This window comes from Accipiter gentilis, chromosome 6 (genome assembly GCF_929443795.1).
Source record: "Accipiter gentilis chromosome 6, bAccGen1.1, whole genome shotgun sequence".
NCBI classification, from domain to species: domain Eukaryota; kingdom Metazoa; phylum Chordata; class Aves; order Accipitriformes; family Accipitridae; genus Astur; species Astur gentilis.
The window spans coordinates 13209210-13229886 of record NC_064885.1 but is presented as its reverse complement, the minus strand read 5'-3'; the positions used below and the strand labels follow the sequence as shown (position 1 = coordinate 13229886).

General features: G+C 51.7%; 1 protein-coding gene across 2 annotated transcripts in view; it reads right to left on the bottom strand.

Moving 5' to 3' along the window:
• STX1A (syntaxin 1A) overlaps window positions 1-20677 on the bottom strand; it is a 94632-nt gene that overhangs the window by 28254 nt on the left and 45701 nt on the right. For both annotated transcript variants that reach the window (XM_049802354.1, XM_049802355.1), the window contains exon 4: window positions 2028-2102. In XM_049802354.1, coding sequence (XP_049658311.1) covers window positions 2028-2102 — 75 coding nt within the window. The remainder of the gene's footprint in view (window positions 1-2027; window positions 2103-20677) is intronic.

Genomic DNA, 20677 nt, shown 5'->3' with positions numbered 1-20677 from the left:
GTCAATTTGTTGTCAGCAGATGGTGTTTTTGATCAGTCTTAACTGTTTTCTTTCATTGATCATGCTGGCCATGAGGTGATATGGGACAAAGCACAAGGACTAATCATCTGTTGCTCCAGGTAAATACGATACCAGTGAGTCTTTTCTGGAAGAAGGAAACAGGAATCAGAGCCCGTCCTGTAATCCTTCAGGCTCTCAAAGCCCCTTCAAAAACACAGAACAAAATACATATGGAAAAAGATTTTTGTTTTGCACAGGCTAAAACCCCTGTCCCCACCTGGACACCAGAGATCCCAGTATAGGTGGGGAGGGCTCTGGTCCATGGGAAGGGATCCCCTGGTCAATGAAATGGGTAAGCTGGCCCCTAGCTCTCCCTCTGGGGTCTAGCTGGGATCATACGTCAGGAGGACAGAGGGCAGCAAGGGGACAATGGAGGTACAAGTCATGCCAGTAGTGACGAAAAACAGCCCCAGCTGTATCTAAGTCCTCCACGACTGCAGGGCTCCCACAAAACCCTGGGATTAGGGAGAATGTTGCTGCCATGGGGGAAGCACCAGCTCCTCTCCCACCTTTCAGACATGGCCAGGTCCCTGCAACAATCTCAACCAAATCCCATGCCGATGTCGAAGACCACTGCAGGCAAATCTGAGCCACGCCAGGGTGACCAGTCTCCTGCCTCAAGATGCTGCCATGCTTACTGACACCCTGAATCCCCTGGGGTCCAATCTTGGGCTTCTGGACTCATCCAAGTGCTCCAGCACAACCCCAGCCATCAGTGGGCTGACAGTCATGTTGTTGTCACTCCCTGCTTGTCAAAGAGATTGACTGACTCTTCCAATGGTGGAAACTAATGGTCACGTTGGCCGCACTCTGTCCCTGCACTGCCCAAGGTGGAGGCATGCCAAGACAACAGGGAGTGCTGACGAGACAGGATAACCTTCCCCAAGCCCAACGGCCGCTTTCTTCCCTACCACCTGCCCCATAGAGCCCATGCCTGGAGACAGCAGTGCCTCCTGCACTACACTAGCAGTGTAGCCTGGACGGGCAGGAGGCATTGCTGCCTGGGGCAGCACCACCAGCAATCCAGCCTGCACTGGGGATGTAAAGGTAAGACCAGCCCAGCGAGAGCTGGATGGGGGCAGCAAGAAGCACAAGCCCCAGGGCAGCATGCCCCATGCCAACACACTGCCAGAAAGTCAGCAGCACCACCCAGCCCAGTCAGAGCCACACAGGGAAGAGGGACCATGGCTTTCCAGATGGGACCCCTTGGTGCTGCACCTGCCTAGGCTGCCTGTGCCAACCTGGCTCACTTGGGAAGAGCCAGCTCTTCTTGGAGGCTTGCAAGTCCCACAGCAGCACCTCTTCAACCACCCAGCCCTGGCAACCCAACCTTTAGCCATGCTGTGGGTTTGCTCAGAGCCAGGGCTTGATGGGAGACAACACCTGCCAATGCTGGCAGCATGGGACTTGCTCACAGCCCACCAGGTGCTCAGGGGCCCATTCCCTCACCTCTGTCCTGGGAACAGGGCACAAGTGGGCAAATTCACAGAGGGCAAATAAAAGCAGCTAGAGGATGCTAGGGGGAGGGAAGGTGACGGCCATCCCCGGGTGATCTGCAAAGCAACGGCAGATGCCAATTCTAGCTGTTCCTTCCCCCAGCTCGGAGACCCCTCCCAGTACCAGCTCAGGTTGCCAGTGAACACAAAGACGGGCTTGGGCTATGCTTCTGTAACCTGCCCTTTCCTACCTAGAGCAAACCACCCCAAAACTGTCTTGACCCGAGTCAAACACCACCTGCTGCCAGCACAGGGTTGAGATGACGGCCAGGGCCCCACAGCATTTCTGGTCATGGGGGACTAGTGGGAAGTGCTGAGCACTGGGGGAATGGAGCAGGACCCGGGCCAGCAATGCTGCCTGCCTGCTGCATTCCCAGCCCAGCATGGGAGCTGTGGTACCCACCACCTGGGGCTGCAGGGCAGGAGCACAGCAGGCAGAGCCCCACAGCAGCATCGCTAGCAAATACTCACTCTTTAGCTTGGAGCGCACTTTGTTCGCCGTCTTCTTTATGTCAGACATCAGCTCTTCCAGCTCTTCCTTCGTTTCTGGGGAGAAAGAAAAGAGCAAACAAACACAGACCTTAGAGACATGGCTAAAATCTGCTGCCCATCCCCACAGCATGTGGAGACCAGAGCTGCAAGCACTCCCACCTCCAGACAGGGAGCACTTCTACCCCATGTACCGCATTGGATTTTCCTCACAGTCCTGAGCTGGGGAATAACCCTGCTGCTAGTCAGGCAAGCAGGGAGCCGGGGAGCCGTTCTGCAGGACCCCCTACCCTAACCTGCCCTATATGCAGCACTCTGCAGAAAGTGCAAAGGAAGGGATACACAATGCACAGTGCTGGTTCCTGTAGTGGAGAGAAAACCACTGCTGGACACCAAAAACCTTCTGCTCACCAAGGGCTGATCTCTCAAGCCCCTGCCACGACAGCCAGACCTCCCTAGGGCATTAACGAAAGGTCATGCCTTCCACCAGCATCCCCTGACTAACAGCCAGCGTGTGTGTGTGTGTGTTCACACCCTAGCCTGAATTTGCTGCTTTGGGCAGAAAAGTAGGGGCTGAAGTGGCCAGAAACCCCCTCAGTGACACAGCCCACATCTCAGGAATGACTCTGAGCAGCCCAGCAGTGGCGGGAGGGTGTAAGGCTATTCTTGTATTTCAATGGGCAGGGGCAGAGGAGGTGCAAATAAAAACAAGAATAAGCAAGTCCCTTCCTCCCTGGCCCCTCAGGCATCCCATGCATGCCTGTGTGACCTGCACGTTGCTCCCACCAGGAGAAGAGCCCTGCCGAGCACAGAGCCTGTCGGTGAGTCTCAGCATCTCCCAGAGTCACCTCTCCAAGACTGTGAGGTCTTGGAGAGGTCTTTCACAAGAGTTTCCCAGGATGTAAGGACTATTGACTCGGCTAGAGAGAGGAGGAACCTACAGAGATGTAGGTTCCTCGAGATGATGTAAATCAGGTGGGGTAGTTCCGATTCCTGCCTGAATGATGGGATCTGGCATGGGGGCTATCTGCCCTCACTCCCATGTGCAAACACCAGGAATCAGCTGAGATCACCACCACTGACAGCACAACCATTGTAACATCTCTGGGCACTCATGTCTTGTAAGACTCTTCTCTGCATTACAGCAGTATCTCCAAGACCCAAGCTGTGCTCTGCCAGCCTAGATCGGAATGAAGCTCCTTTATCAGCCCTGCAGAGGGCTGATATTGGTGAGGGATATTGGTGGGTGACAACTGGGACATCAGCCGGCAATGTGGGCTTGCAGCCCAGAAAGCCAAGCAGCTCCTGGGCTGCATCACCAGCAGTGTGGCCAGCAGGTCAAGGGAGGGGATGCTCCCCCTCTGCTCCGCTCTCCTCAGACCCCCCTGGAGCACTGCAACCAGCTCTGGGGTCCCCAGCACAAGACACACATGGACCTGCTAGAGTGGATGCAGAGGAGGCCACCAAAATGGTCCGAGGGCTGGGACACCTCTGCTATGGAGAAAGGCTGAGAGAGTTGGGGCTGTGCAGCCTGCAGAAAAGTTGGCTCCGGGGAGACCTTACTGCAGCTGCTCAGTGCTTAAAGGGGGCTTATAGGAAAGAGGAAGAGAGACTTTTGACCAGGGCCTGCACCAACAGGACAAGGGGCAACGGTTTTAAACTGAACGAGGGTAGGGTTAGCTTGGACACAGGGAAGAAATGTTGTACGATGAGGGTGGTGAGACACTGGCAGAGGTTGCCCATTGAAGCTGTGGCTGCCCCATCCCTAGAAGTGTTTGAGGTCAGGTTGGACGGGGCTTTGAGCAACCCAATCTAGTTGGGAGATGTCCCTGCCCCTGGCAGGGGGGTTGGACTAGATGATCTCTGAAGGTCCCGTCCAACCCAAACCACTCTGTGAGTCTGTGATCTCAGCCAGGTTCCTATCCCAGAAACCAGAGTGTCCTCGAAGGACCTGAGATGTGCAGGTGTGCCCCTTGCCACCCTGTGCTTCAGAAACTGCCAGACCCCCTGAGCACAGCAGTAGGGCTGGAATGGGGGGCACAGCACGTGTGCCCAGCACGCAGGTACCCATCTGTGCTCTGCCTGTGCAGCCCTTCATGCTGTGCACCTGCCAAAAGGCTAGGTGGTACGAAACTCCTTGTGTTCACCCATGGGCTTGCGGCAGCCCAGCTGGCTTGCCAAGGACATAACCATGCCCCAGCTGTGGGACCGGCCAAGCCCAAAACTCAGCAGTAACACCACCACGTTGCAGTATCTCAAAATCCAGATACTAAAGAAATACTAACCACCTCCCATTCAAATACGATTTCTCAGAAATGCTGCCACCCTAATGCTCCCTCTTGATTTTGATGAGATCAAGACTTACTTAATTAAATAAAACTTTGTTTAATAGACTCTACACACATTAACTGAGTCATTTCAATGGCGGTGGTAGCTCTGATGCTGTATGCTCTCAGCTGCCAGTCACAGGCATAATTAGAAAATCATGATGATGGGAATGTGCTGCGGGAAGGTCATATTCTGTCGACGGTTGTACACATTTCTGACTCAGAGCTAAGATCTTCAGTACTATTGGGAAAAGGAGAAAATGAACATGTCTGCGCATACATCCACCCCAGGCAAGCCAAGACAGCAGCCTCACCAGGGGGAAGCGGTACAATTATGTATTTGCTAGAAAAGAAGCACAAATGCAGAGAAAGGAAGAGGACATTTTCAGTTGCAGTTCTCATTTAAGTGACTAATTATTTTTTTTTCCCATTCTTGAAAGACCTTGTATTTAATAAAGAAACAAACCAGCCTGGGCTGAGTAACTCCCTGCACCTGGACGGGCTGGGGCAAGCTGACAGGAAAGCAGACAAAAACCCAGGAGGGTGGGAGACAACAGGCTGCCACGAAGATGGGGACAGTCCGAGAGCTGGGCTTGTTCACCTGGGAAAGGAAAAACAAAGGGGGTTCCTACTGCTGCCTATGACTCCCCAGCAGGAGGGTGGAGAGAAGCTGGAGCCAGACCTCCTGCTGGTCCTTGGAGGTGACCTTCAGCTGCTTGCTGAAGCTTGGATGTGCACAGGGACAGGACAAGCAGTGATGGACCAAGCTGGGACACACAAAATTCAAATTAGGTATTAGGAAAAAAAATTGTCATCATGAAGGCAGCCAAACACTGGAGCGAGAGAGGTTGTGGGAAGTCCATCCTTAAGGATATTCAGCATGTGGCTGGGTGAAGGCCTGAGCAACCTGATCTAATGGAGCTGCTGGAGAGTACTGGACCAGGGACCTCCAAGGTCCTTTCCCACCCATATCCACCTTTGATCTTATAAAACAATTTCACATAACTTGCTGCTATGTACTTTCCCTTCTCCCTGTCAATTCAGGCTGAGGGATATGCTGCAGCGATGATATCACTGGGGACACACATGGCGAGCGGTGAGCATGGGTGAGCATTGCCCCGAGCTGGCCACTCAGGAAGGGGACAGGACCACATGGATGGATGGAGGGACACAGGACATCAGCAGCTATGGTGCCTTCCCTTAAAATATTTCCAACTGAGCAGCAGGGAGAAAACACTCCTTCTGGCTGGCTTTGAGTCACAGGACGTGTGAGGATTACTTGGCGACCTGGCAGGCACAGTCTTCCCAGACAATTATTTTCACATCCATGGCATCTGTTTAAGTAACTCACTCAAATCTATTTAACTGTTCATGGCGAGTAACATTCAGCAACAGGAAGCTGAAGTACCACAACATCACCGCCGCTACAGCTGGAGTCACCCCAGCGAGCAGAGCAGCGCTAAAGGGCAAGATGTGACGTTTAAGAGGACGGGCCAGGCTCCCCACATCCTACAGCCAACCTGGGATGTCTGCTCTGCTCCTGATGGCACTGAGCACAGCAGGGGAGCAGGGATGCCCCCATGGCCACCAGCACATGTGTGGGGCTGTGTCCCCAGTCCCCCCTGGGAGGGGGGAGGGGGCTTTGGTCTGGGGTCAAGCCTTACACCCCTGAGAAGACCCATGTCTGCTGTGACCTGCCCCGGAGGGGAGCCCAGGCAGCACAGGGGAGGCAGGGGTGCAGGCAGGGGTGCAGGAAGCAGTGGGAGCTCTTTCTCCTCCCTCTGCCAACAGCAGACGGGGCACCTTGGCAAATGCCCAGCCGAGGCTGGTAACACCACTCAGCTCCAGCACAGCTTCAGCTGCTTGGGAAAGAGGAAAAACCGATTCCCTCGTGCTTCCCTTCACCGCAGCTCTCTGAGGTCTCAAAAGCATCCCCCATGCAACAGGGAAGGGGGCAAACACAAGGAACCGGTGCCCAGAGCTGCCACGTAAGATGCTCCTCAGGGCTGGGGGGGGGGGGGGGGGGCACTCCTGTCTGCAGCCAAACACTCAGCATTGCCGTTCACCATTGTCAATAAAGGAGAAGGGGAAAAGTCTCCAAACCGGCCAGCAGCGAGCAGGAGGACAGCAGCAGGCAGGCAGGCAGGCACCAGACCTCCACCCTTCACAGTTAACTGCAGGTGACTGACACCCGCCCACCGCAGCACACCTGAGCACCACCGTGACGGTGACTTTGCACACACTACAGTTCTCAGCCGTCGAAGCTTCCTCACTCACTTGTTGTTCAGATTAATAAACCTTCACCTCTTTGAGACCTGCAATTCTTTACTGACACCAACCAACCAATGTAATAGAGAAAAGTACAATTTCAAACTAATTCATAACTGAGTTACCTGACAAAGCTGTGAAGAAGGATCTTTTTGGCAAAGAGTTAGCTCTTTCAATAAAAAATTAAAGAAGATCCTGACCACAGTTCCTCCAAGGAAATTTTACACCTTTCTTGCCTTAAAAATTTTCTTCTGTCTCTCGCAGATTACCATTGATGTGCCTGTTTATCTTGACGCTTAAATTCACAAAATGTAGGGTATTTTTTAAAGGCAAATGCAAAGAGGAAGCACAGGCTTGGCAGGTCCACAAGCTACCTGATCTCTGGGAGCAAACCATAAGGAATCCTTCCTAGGGATCTATGGAATTGGTTGAAACATTTTCCATAGTGTTTCATGGCCTTAAAGTAATAAAAATGAAACCTGTTTTAAAAACCACCAAGGAGGAGATTGTCTAGAAAGACTGTTCCAGCCCCAAGCTAGGAACTACTGACCACTCAGCCCCACCTCCACACCTGGTAAGGTCACGGGGCAGATCCTCCTGGAAGATGTGTCAAAACATATGTATGACAGGGAGGTGATGAGAGACAGCCAACATGGCTTCACTAAGGGCAAATTGTGCCTGACTAAGCTGGTGGTCTTCTACAATGGAGTGACTGCATCAGTGGACAACAGAAGAACTACAAATGTCATCTACCTGGGAAGGGGTGGCATCCAGAGGGACCTGGACAAGCTGGAGGAGTGGGCCCATGTGAACCTCAAGAACTTCAACCAGGCCAAGGGCAAGGTCCTGCACCTGGGCCAGGGCAATCCCCAGGACCAACACAGACTGGGGCATGGATGGATGGATGGATGGATGGAGGGCAGCCCTGCAGAGAAGGACTTTCCAGCTGAAGTCCCATTTCCCAAAAGAGATCTGGGATATCAATGACCTCTAAGCAGTCCTTCAGTTCCCTAAGGCTGATGTTACTTCTTGGAAACAGAGCTCAGAGTCTGACATTGCAACTTATTTATTCAAGCTAAGTAAAACAAGAAGAAAAAAATTAGATGCTTGGTTTGCAAGGCACTGACTCAACCCTTTCCTAATTTTCTAGAATTTTTTTCAACTCTGACCAATACAACCATTTGCAGCATGTACGACAGAATGGGGGAGCACACAGAAGGGTCAGCAGGAGAGAGCTGCATGACTGCTGCCCCAAGCAGAGCCAGGATTGTCCCTTCCATGCAGAACCAACACAAGGAGCTCCAGCTGCTTGCTGAGCTGCAGAAATAGGACACAGCGATGCTGTCCATCTGCCTTCACCAGGAGTGAGAGCACGGGAGGCATCCGGTACCATCGTGAGAGGCCAGCAGCCCTGGGACTTTTAACTTCCAGCATGCCAGGAGGGACAAATCCTGCAAGGAGAGATGCTGCCAGGGTTCAATGTCAGTGCAAAATGTCACAAGGCTTTTTCACAGGAGCAGAACAGAGATGATGCACAGAAGTGTCTGAAAAGCTCTTACAGATCCCCTGGGACTAAGGGCGCTCCCCGAAATGCCTTGTCTGTACCATCTGGCTGTGTTTGGAGGTCATCCGCAATGGATTAAAACTGTAGCTTTTGACTTTTTAAGACACTAAAAAAGGAAGCAGGTGAGATGTTTTACTGATGTTTCTATTACATATTTTTAGGAAATTAAAAGCTGGTTATCAGTAACACCAGTGGGACTGCGCTTATAAAATGCCCTTTTATATTAGCAATGATGGATCCTGTTTCACACATCCTGGAAACCCAGCATGGTCCTCGCAGGCTGCTGGTCCAGCCAGGCAAAGGCGCTGAGCTGCAGTCACTGAGAAGTGCAGAGTCCAAGTCCACTGGCTAGACACTGGGAGTTTTGCACCAAGAACTGGGCTTGCAATGGTGGAGTGGCCATGAGCAGCCTTGCACCCAGGAGTGCAGCATGCAAAGCCCTTTCACAGCCTGTTGATGAGCTGGCCGATGGCTGAGCTACCCACTAGGGTGTTCTCATCCTGGTTGTCCTCCTCTGACTGCTCTTGCTGATCTGGGCTGGCCTCAGAGCTGGGAGGCAAATCTCAGGATGAAAGGAGAGCCATGCTATGCATTAACTGTTTCTCATCCAAGCCACACTTGTTGGTTGCTTATAATCCAGCAGCACAAATGATGGGATCAAAGTTTGCTCGCAACAAAGCATTTTGGTTTGGGGATGAACCTGTGCAAAAGGTGGAGGGTACAGAGACGGTGCAGCGCAGTGCCTCATTCCAGTTTCTCTTTTTTCGGAGAAAGTGTTGAGATTTCATTTTTTTCCAATTACTCACACTAAAACAACAGTTTGCAGATGGTGATGAAGAGCTAGGCATGAAGAGGAGCCATGTAAATGCCATAACCCTGCCTGGATATTCACATGAGCTCAAATCCAACTTGTGCGACAACATGGCTCCCAAGATCTGCTACCTGTTCTGCCTGCAGCGGGCTCATGGAGCCACCTGCGATCACGGCCATGGAAGTAACAGTTTGCATTCAGCAGCAAACCCAGTGGGACTTGCAGCTTGCCTCCGGCATCCCCAGCCTGTCATGTCCCACACTGGTACTCCAGCTTACAGCTCCACTGGAGCTGCTGTTTCGAAAGCAGGAGGTCGCTGAGATGATGGGAAAGAGCAACTGCTCAAAGCAGGGGGAGTTTAGGAGATCTTTTAATTAATTTTTCAGCAATAATTACAGACCCTGAGTTACGATAAAAGCTGGAGAGTGTAGCTCTGTTTGCACAGCTATGAGGTCCTGCTAATATGTGGCTCAAAGCAGGCAAACGGCCCAATGAAAACACAGTAGTTTTGCACAGGACCGATCCAGTGGGCACCGCACGGGCGAGGGCAGGCGGCTGCAGCCAGCAGCCCTGGGAACTCATCCTGGCCCATGACAGAGCTGCCTCCACAAAGGGCACCCAATTAAGATAGCAAAATTTATGTGAATGAACGGCTTTGGATGGCTGCTCCCACCAGCTGCAAATGTAACCATTTGTCAGAGATCTCCAGCCCTGGCTGTTTTACAGTATCACCCACAAGGTTTTGGGGTGCCCACCACTCCAGGAGCAATTAGCTGGCTGATGAGCAAATCACTCCTTCCCTTACCATGGCCTCCTCCTGTTTCCTTCCCAGCACCCCGTCTTCCCCATGGCTCCCCTCTGAGCCTCTCAGTCCACCCCCCATTAGCTCCAGGGTAGCACTAAATGCCATCACGAGCTGCGCTCCGCGAGCACCCTGTCCCTTTGCCGCCTGCTCCCATCCTGCTCAGGGCCACACGCAAACCCCGGGGAGCTCCAGGATGGATGCAGGGTGCAGTGGGACGGCGGTGCTGGGGCTCATGGCGGGCAAAGCTAGCCCAGCCCTTCCGCAGGCACTCAGCAGGCAGAGGTACCAAGTAAAGCTGCTCAGATTTATTTTTACAACACCAAACCGCATTAATTGTCTTACCCTCCTTTAATTCCCTTGATAGAATTCCACTACAAATACTCCATTATTTTGCCCAGAAGCAAGGTTGGATTAATCAGTCAATAATTACCCAGCTCATTCCCTCTCTCTTTCTTTAAAAAAGGGACACTGTGCTACCTCCCAAGCTCCTGATGCCCACCAGGTATGTGGAGACTTATTGGAAATCAACACTAATGGCAGAAGCACCATCTTACTCAGCTCTTGGAAAACTTCCTGATCAATAACTTCAGGTAGACACAATCCAGCAGTGTCTATTTTTGGTACCAACTGTTCAGCAACAATCCAAATTACTGTTGGAACATAAGAATATAATCATCATAAGTTACATCATGTGTTTTCTCAAACACTCTAAAAAAGCATTTCCCAAATGTTTCTGTCCTTTCTGCATTATTCCCCCATTTACCATTATTAACGCACCAAACTAGCTGAGAGGTTTCTGCTCTTCTTTAAACATGTCACAAAGAATTCAGACCGTCCTTTGGGCTGGTGCTTGCTGGGTTTTCCAGCTCTGTGAAACTCCTAGCTCCAGTTTCTGTGCCACTGGGAGAGAGAGAGTGGGAAAATACTCTCCTCCTCCCCACTACATACGGGAAAACAGACGAATGTAAATCAATGACAAGTAAAACTCCAAAAGTAGGAGTCACAAGAAAGTGGAAAGAACCTCAAAAGGATGCAGTGAGAATATAGTGCTTTAAATTTATTCTGTGCGTACATGATATAAAGGAGCAAGTCATGACCATCCGCACCAAAGCTTCTTGCTTTTAATCTTTTACTCAGTTCCCCTTTATCTCCTGAGACAGAAAGGGGATTGAGCCCCTTCGGCACAGGTACACCATATTTTCATGACGGGACGATTTGCTTCTCGTTTCTACCAACCTCAAGGCCGTTGCGCTGACGCCCAGCCAGCCCCAGCACTGAGACCTGAACATGAGCAGTGCTGCTGCACAGGGGGTCCTCCCCCGCCCAGGCTGTGGTGAGGATATTTAACACGTCAGTGATGCAAATCTTTCTTCCAGGTCTGAGCAACATGAACTAGGCTGAATTTGGGATCACAAAAGAGCAATTGCAATTCTCTGGTTTATTAATTGGTTTTATAACAGAGATGCCTGGGGCAATTAAATAATTCTTTTTTGTCCCGTGCTTCAACCATAGGATCACAGACTCACAGAGTGGTTTGCGTTGGAAGGGACCTTCAAAGATGATCCAGTCCAACCCCCCCTGCCAGGGGCAGGGACATCTCCCACTAGATCAGGTTGCTCAAAGCCCCGTCCAACCTGACCTCAAACACTTCTAGGGATGGGACAGCCACAGCTTCAATGGGTGACCTCTGCCAGAGTCTCACCACCCTCGTCGCACAACATTTCTTCCCTATGTCCAAGCTAACCCCACCCTCATTCAGTTTAAAACCATTGCCCCTTGTCCTGTTGGTGCAGGCCCTGGTCAAAAGTCTCTCTCCCTCTTTCCTATAAGCCCCCTTTAAGCACTGAGCAGCCGCAGTAAGGTCTCCCCGGAGTCAACTTTTCTGCAGGCTGCACAGCCCCAACTCCCTCAGCCTTTCTCTGTAGCAGAGGTGTCCCAACCCTCAGACCATTTTGGTGGCCTCCTCTGGACCTGCTCTAGCAGGTCCATGTGTATCTTGTGCTGGGGACCCCAGAGCTGGTTGCAGTGCTCCGGGGGGATCTGAGGAGAGCGGAGCAGAGGGGGAGCATCCCCTCCCTCGACCTGCTGGCCACGCTGCTGGTGATGCAGCCCAGGAGCCACCTGGCTTTCTGGGCTGCAAGCCCACATTGCCAGCTCATGTCCCATTTTGCACCCACCAGTATCCCCCAGTCCTTCTCTACAGGGTGTTCTCCCTTCTCCCCTCCCTCCTCCAGTCTGTGCTGTTACTGGGGATTGCCTCGACCCACATGCAGGACCTTGCACTTGGCCTGTTTGAACTTTGAGTTTCACATGCCTTGCTAGCACTCTGGCTGTATTCTAAAGCACATTGACCCATCCTTCCCTTTTTATCCTGGCCTCCTTCAGGAGGATGGCTCTGATCCACCCTCAGGCAAGCGCTCATCCTGTGATGAGTGTGGTGACCCAGCTGCGCTCTCCACCACCCCTCAGCACTCCAGCCCATGCTGCTTTCTCCCCAGGCCAGAAATAGCACTCATTTATCTGACCCTTTTCTAGAAGGCTGTCACTGAATGCAACCCCAGCTGAATCAGACTGAGTTAAAAAAGAAAATCATTATTAAAAAAAAAATAAAATAGTTTTGGACCTCTTCAAACCCCAGAGCCCAGCACAGGAGGCAGAGCTCTGGAGGGCCACTGACCATCCCAGGCCACATCACGTGCTGCTCTGCAGGACTGCACAATCATACATGCCACAAGCCTACCTCAGGACCTACATCAGACACCTCCCCTGGCCTGTCTGGTGGACCAGTTCCCTTGGGCAGGGGCAGGAACAGCTCTGCTGGAAGCAGAGGACTCCCAAGTGGAAGGTCCCACAGGTCCACCAATGCAGCCCACTTCTGCACGACCCACCATGGGCGCAGCAGTTGTCTGACCCAAGACACACAATGGCTCTTCCCAAAAGCAGAGGTACCCTGAATGCCATATTTAAATTGTTCAGGATGAGAGAGCAAGTCCAAGCTAAAGAGTCTACACCAACGAGGGGCCCTGGCCACTGAGCAGAGCGAAGGGTGGTGGAGCAGCAGGGCCTGATCGAGGGACTGGGTCCACAGAAGGAGGGAAGTCCTTCAACCCATGGACAAGGTGATGCAGATCACATACAGTGACCCCATTTGGACAAAGAGAAACAGGGCTTCGTGCAGAAAGGCAGCCAGACAGGGAATTGTGGAAAGGTTATTTTTAGAGTTGCACATTTCCATGATAAAGAGCAAGTATTACCTCTAGCTGGAAAGAAACGTTTTTCTAGCACTGGTGGAAAAAATGACCCAAAGAAGTCCTACCACCTGGAGCTTCAGCTGCGAGAGAATGCTCTTCAAGACGCTGTTATTCATACCCAAAGCAGCATGTGCAAACTAAAAGCCCCATAAAGCACCCACCAAAGAGTTCAGACATCTCTGCTGCCCAATCCAGATTTTTTTTCTTAAAAAAAAAAAAAAAAAAAAAGGCCTGATTTATATTTTTAAACACGGACTGAAGTGCAGGGAACTGTGTGACTGTTCACTCAACTCCTGCTTGGATTTTGGCTAACATGCTGGGAGCAGCACCATTAGGTCCAAGGGAAGAAAACATGCAGGCAGGACACAGTGGCCAGAAAGGGCTAGAAGTCATTCCACAGCCGCTGTTGCCCGCAGCTGGCTGTCTCCTGCAGCTATCACCCTAGTTTATTGGTTGTCTGGTGGTTTCTTCAGAATCCACTAACTCATGGAAATAGTATAGACTAAATTTCCAAGCTGGAAGGAATAACTATGTCAGCTTACTCCAAAAGTTTTTTAACTGGATCCAACAGCAGTCGAACTCCTGAGGCTTTCGTGCTTCCCAGTGTGATGCCTGCACCATGATGGAGGAGGAAGGATGAGCACTCTCACCCTCTGCTAGGTAACTGTTTTGCCCATGGATGCATGAGTTACAAGTTGCAAGTTATGAGTTGCAAGTTATGAATGAGAGAACTTCTGAGTTAGAAACCCCATGAGTTAAGTGATGGATTAGTGAATTCACATTAGTCTACTCTGGGCAAAGGGTATTGAGCTTTGTTTGTCTTGTTTGCTTTCTTTCCGAATGAGCTCATAAAATAAACTTTAATTTACAGAGTACATTATTGTCCTGTGATTTTGAGAGATCCAAATGTCCCATGACAAACTGCGTTGCTCGTGACCTGTTCCCAAGCAGGCTGGCTGGTAGTTCTGCTGTTGTGGGTCCCAGTCTCCCTCACCTCTGACTCTCCCCATTCTCCCCACCCTGGGCCCTGAGCAGGGCAGTGGCCATCTGATAGCTCCCAACCTCAGCTGGAGCTTCCACCAGAAGGTTTGCAAGGGCAACACCCTGTCCAGGCCAACCAGTCATTGCAATCTGCAACTCTGTCAGATGTCAGAGCAGATGGCTTTGGGCACAGGGAGGCCAGGAAGGTCCCTAAGAGCCACCCACTGCATGGCAGCCCGCTGCATCCCCATAAAAAGCAACCCATGAACGATCATCGTAATGCATTTAATCAACAAAGGGAAATAGACTTTGGTGATCAGAAAGCTTTAGCAGCAGCCCAGGTCACTGAGTGTTGCTAAAGAGGCAATAGGAAAGGGATGGGGAATCTCAAAAAGGGAAAAAAATCCACCTCACAGGGCTGGGCACTTGCTCAAGTATCTCTTTCATAGAGTCATGGACTCAACAGAATGGTGTGGGTTGGAAAGGACCTTCAAGGATGATTCAGTCCAACCCCCCTGCCATGGGCAGGGACATCTCCCTCTAGAGCAGGTTGCTCAAAGCCCCATCCAACCCGGCCTTGAACGCTTCCAGGGATGGGGAAACCACAGCTTCTCTGGGCAACCTCTGTCAGTGCCTCACCACCTTCATCGTACAACATTTCTTCCCTATGTCCAACCTAAACCTTTTTGCTAGGCCACTGGTAGGGACAGTGCTGGCCCAGGCTACCAAGCCCCAGCAGCTGGCTGCCCTGCCAAGCCCCTGCTGCGACCCTCCAGGGAAAAGCCAGCTCTCCCTGACTTCGGGAACTGGCTTCATTCACTGAGGCTGGCGTCACCCAGGGCCATGGTCAGGGCGAGCAGGTGACTGCAGTGGTAAGGCAAGGTTTGGTCCACCCATCCTCTCCCGCACCCATGTCTCTAAACATAAAAGCAAGCCAGTTCCGTGCCTTCACGTGAGACGCGTGCTGGGGCTGAGCCCTCTTCCACGATCCCTGTGACAAGGCTGCCTTGCTCTGTTGTTTGTTTGTAAATTTACAGAAATCAGAAGCAAGTTGTTCCTGATGAGGAACTTCCCCTGATCCATCTCAGGAGCACGAGATTGCACCCACCGCTGGCTGGAGACTTCCCTCCCCATGCAGGGCAAGCACATCAGCAGCCCCTGACCAGTCCTCCCTGCCACCATTGCCCAGTTCTCCCCAGCACCTCCCCAGCAACCAGTCCCTGCAACTCCTGAGACGCTGCTGCTTGTGAGCTCTTCCCAGCTTCCCCCCACCCTTGCTGCCCGAGCCAGCAGGAACCTGGCAGCTGGCGGCTGCAGGCAGTGCCAGGAGCTGTGTGCCGTGCCGCGGCAGGCAGGGCCGACGTGCTCTTCAGCATGCTCGCTCCAGCCTCCCACTCCTCCCCAGCATGGCGTCAGCCGCCAGCGTCACCAGCGTGTCACCAGCTGCCTTTTCCACAGCACTCATTAACTCATCAGAGGGGAACTCTCCCCTCCAAGGGAGGATGGAACAGGGAATCCCAAAAGCAAGGGGACCACTGTGGCCAGCAAACCTTGCTCGCTCCCTGCTTCACCGCTCCAAACTTCCAGCATTGTCCTTGCTCAGTGCCCCTCAGAGAAGGCCACGTTACCTTTGACTGCTCAAAATAAAAATGGAGAAACTAGGAATGGTGGTAGGAAGGGAGGAAAACCAACCTGTCTTTAACAAGGAAGATGAAACAACACAGTTTGAATGAACAGAAGATAACAGAGATCCTACAAAATTACTGCAAAACAACGCAAGGATGTGTTTGGACTGTACAGAAAGGAAGGGGAAAAAAGGATGGATGCAGGTCTGGGATTGCACAGACCAACTGCCAAGTACTCATTTTCCCTCCTCAGCTCATGCATAGGAAAAATTTTTGTATACTGTCTCATGGTGGCCCCCACGCTTCCTCCTTGGCACCAACTCACTCGTTCCCTCCTGGCCCCACATCTCAGCAGCCTCCTCCAAAGCCCTCCTCCTGCTGCTACATTGGACTTGTCTTGCTCCCGCCATCCATCTCCCTTAATTACAGCTTCCCAAGCCTGTTCCCTCTCTGCGCGCTGGAATTCACCTTCCCCTGCCACATCACTCTCCAGATTCCTTTCTTTGCTGGGATTTGCCTTCCCCATTTGCAGCGCTGCTCACTCTTAGCTAATTACCTAGCACAACAGCAGGTTCTGCCCTGCCAGCTTTGCCCTAAGCATCTGCTGGTGGCAGCTGGCTGGCCAACCACCGCTACCTGTCTAATCATTTGCAGACTTAAACTATCTCTTTAAAATTTAACTACTATGCAAGTGAAGCCGTCTGCAAGCACTCACAGCCCCTGCTGCCATGCAGCTGGGCAATCCCACACATCTCGCAGAAGGTCCTCATGCAAGAGCATTGCCCAAAACTTACTCTCCCCAGGACCTTAGCAACCCCAACATGGCCAGGAGAGCCCTTCTGCCCAGGAAGGGACATCCCTCTCCCTGCAGGGTGGTATTTTTACCTTTTAAACAGCAGGTTTTGTATTCCCTGGGGGCAGTCCTTGGGGAAATCTCATACTGGGGTGCCTTCTAGATGTCTGTGGCCATGCCCAGAGCATCCTGGGTCACAAGACAGGGCTGTGTCCCCCACCCTGTGCACTACAGTCATGGTGTATCCTGGTCTTTCCCACCAAACCCTAATAGACAGAGGCTTTTCCCCATCAACTGCCTTCTTCCAAGTTATCCTTCCCCACATCTCTGGCCCCTTGATCCAAACCCAAAGCACTCATATGCAGGTGTGGGGCTGTGCTCCATACAGAAAACACACGGCCATTGCCCACACTTTGCATCAAGACGTGCACGCAGTTCTACAGCAGCTCTTGTAGGGACAGCACTGTTTTCCTCCAAGACTGCAAAACTCAACTATAACTCTCAGTGAATGACAGCCTTCATACACACAGGTGATGCTCAGGAAAGACAGCAGAAACCTCCAGCTGTTGCAGATGTGAAAAAGGCACTGCTGCTGAGCACACTTCAGTGGGGTGGATCTAACTCAGCTCAGAAGCAAAATTAGCTTCAGGACAGGTGAAGGTTTTAATCAAAGCAAAATGTGTAAGGAAGGAAAAGTGGCAAGGAGAGTGTATCTTTGGTTTTCCTGCAGTATGTAGCAGCCAGGGGCTAGGCAGGGATGTACAGGTGTATCACACTTGTGCCACCAGGCTGGACACAGGGACCAGATGATTAAAGATTCAGAGTCAGACTGGGGAAAAATGATGAATGACTCCCATGGTGGGGGTCACTCCTGGGTCAAGTTCAATTCAGTATTTTCATTAAGAGCTTGCAGGCTGGAGGAAAATCCACTCACCGGCTCACAGAGGTGACACAGAAGAGCTGTGCTTTCTTCACCTATCTGATTTAAAGACACCCTTGATTAATGACAAAACCAGGCTAAAAATCAATTACAGAGATACTGAAAAAGGATAAATCTCAGCTGGTTCCCATGGACAGCAATAACCTAATGGTCAAATACAACTCCAGGACCTTGTATCCTCTCATACACTGGGAGAAGGTTACATGAGAGCCAGCAAGGAAGGAAGCAGCCAGTGGCAGGATGATTCATGCAGGGATCGAAGACATTTTTTTCTTGGGAAACAACAAATCTGAGCAGGACTCAGGTAGACAACTGCCTCTCCGAGCTCAAAGCAGCTCAGAGGATGGGCAGTGCAGACAGAAGGGGGCTGTGATCCCACCTCCAAACACAACATTGACACTGTATCCAAACAGCACTTCCACATTTCCCAGATGAGGATGTACCAGGAGAAAATCAAGTGCAACAGAGGCCAGAAAGCAGGATTTCACCCATGAGAGGTCTGAAGATGCCACCTGATCACAGCACGTGGGCACTGGCCCTTGCAAAAGCTGCTCACACACAGAGCAGCTACCTGAATACTGAATACTACCTAATCTCAGCAAAAGATCTGGTTAATCCAATTTTCCGGAAGTACTTGGTGTCCACTAATGCTTGGCTTGCCTGCTTCTTGCAGTCTGTGGGTAGTTAATCCCCTGTTCAGTCCCCTCCTTCTGGGGTCAAGGAATGATCAGGATTTCCCATACCAGCCTTAGCCAGGCCACAGGACTTGCCAGACTGGTGCTGGGACAGGGACTGCACTCAAATGCTGTGTTGCAGAAGATACGACTCCTGTGTGCAATGGTCAGGAAGGGACAGGTTCTTATTGTTTCCATCTCGGTAACTAATAATGGTCTCTGAACTTCTGAAGACCAGACACTAGCCATCACCAGACATGGTCCACTTGATAATGAAGATCTGTGTCCTCAAGAAGTCTTCTCTGATCCAAGCTCGCATGCTCTGGACCAAACTAAGCACCAAATCTGCACTTGCGTCGTCAGGAACCTCCACTGACTGGGGCCCCACCTCTTTCATGGAGGACACATCACCCACCCAACTTCTTTGGCATGGCAGTATTTCAGTCTTTCCTGCTTTTGACCTACCACAGTCTCCAGAGGTGGAGCAGAGGTCCATGCCAATATCAACCAGCCTGTGGTTCTGTAAGGAAAGGGTTTTTTTACTGGTGACTGATCACAGGTCACCCAGAGATGCTGTGGAGTCTCCATCCTTGGAAATATTCAAATACCGTCTGGTCATGGTCCTGGACAACCTGCTCTGGGTGACCCAGCTTGAGCAGGGATGTTGGACCAGGTGACCTCCAGAGGTCCCTTCCCACCTCAGCCAATCTGTAATTCTGTGAAAATAAGGAGCTGTAGTGCCCTGTGATGTATCAGGCCAGACAAGAGAAGCTGCTGTGCTTTGTGTTTCATGAAATCTGTGAAAAGTAGCCATTTCACAGGATGTCATGGCTGCAGAACATCACCTGTCCCCATGCAGCACCACTGATGCTGGTCCCTGGGCTGCGGGGTAAGGGGAGGTAAGGGGGACAGCCTGCACCTTGCTGGATACATGCAAAGGGGTACCTCCTCATCTGGAGACTATCTGAAGCAGATGGGAGGAGACCCAATAAAGCAAGGAGGTGTCATTAACAGAAATTGTTCAAGAACGAGAGTAAATGCCTTACAGAAAGAGATTCCAGAGCCCAAAAGAAGACTGTCTTTGTTACAATCTGCTATCACCTTACAAGGAGGAAGTGCTGAAAACCGAAGAGCTGGTTAGTCTTTGCCATGTCCTTATATATCAAGACCTTGATCTTCTGGACCACCTCCTTTGTCAAACTCAAGTTACCGAGTTCAGTGGAGGAAGAACCAGGACAAACACCACGGCTCAAAGCATACGGGTGCCCAGGCAGCACCGCAGTCCTGACCAACCCTGCACCATTTGTTTAGAAAACTCGGACAACCCCCCCATCCAAGCCTGACTAAACTAATCGGCTGGTTTTTTCACTGTATGTTGTTACTGACCATGTCCTGCAACACATGATGCTCTTCATCTTCTTCCCTGGACAGCCTGCACACCACAGGAGTAAGAAATAACCAGCAATATGCAGCAGCAACACACTCAACAAGGATGCGAAGTCCAACGGCTGGAGCAGTGCTGCTCATCCTGCAGCACTCTGTGGCCAGATGGCTCTGAAGGGGTGAATCTACGTAATGTTTTTTGGCAAAAAAATCCAGAAGTTTCACAGTGAAAACACCATCCAGAGCAGTAACAGTTAAGGTTGGTGCTGCCTTTCAGTATCAGTTACACAGGCAAACACTAGCAAGCACAGCTGCTCCCCTTCTGGCACACACACTATCTCATCTGGGCCAAGCCCATTTCCTCTTATCATTAATTATTACACATTAGGAGCCTGCAAAGTTTTAATAGCCAATTCCAAAGCTCTTCCTAGTTCCTAGCAACCTTCTGCTCCCACACTGCAGAAGACACTGTGCAGCAGATGAAGCCCCCAGCCCTCTGGACGGGCACTCCTGCACCCCAACAGCATGGAGAGATGGGGGCCAGGACCCTTCCCCACTGCCAATGCTTTCCCCAAACAGACACAAGTGTGAGGCTGGGCAGCACAGGAGGGGAGGACACAGCTCACAGCAGAGGCCCTTCCTCCACCAGCAAGGATGAAGAGCTTTGCAACAGCTTTTATCTAGCGCTTTCCCAGTGCTTGCTCCAAGCCATGCTCTAATGACATTTTAACGAGCCCTCAGCAGGTACTGCATCCCTGCGTGACAGGGAAGGGCACTCGCCCTGACCACGCACACAGCGGTGGTTTGTCAACACCGTGACTGGGCTTTGCCTGCTCGCTCTTGACATTTCAATAGCTTCTGCAGGAGCTATTTTTGTCCACCGCTGTGTGGTCTCTGCTGAGGGCAGGGCTGCTACACAGGCAGCGAGAGGAAGGAGGAGGCGAGGGAGGATGCAGGAGTTGAAGCCCCCAGACAGATGCTCCTGGCGGCAGCAGATGGTGCAGATGAGCATCGCTGCCAGCAGGCTCATCCCGTGGCCCACCTGCACGGTGTCCCTGGCTGCACAGGCTCCTCGAGATGAGGGCAGATTCGCTTACAGCCTGCCCCAAGCTGGGGAATTGGAAACCCCCACAGCGCTGTCGTGAAGGAGGACATGGAATCACCCCATGCATCAAAACCAACCCCGCCAACTCCCTTCCTACTGCCCCCG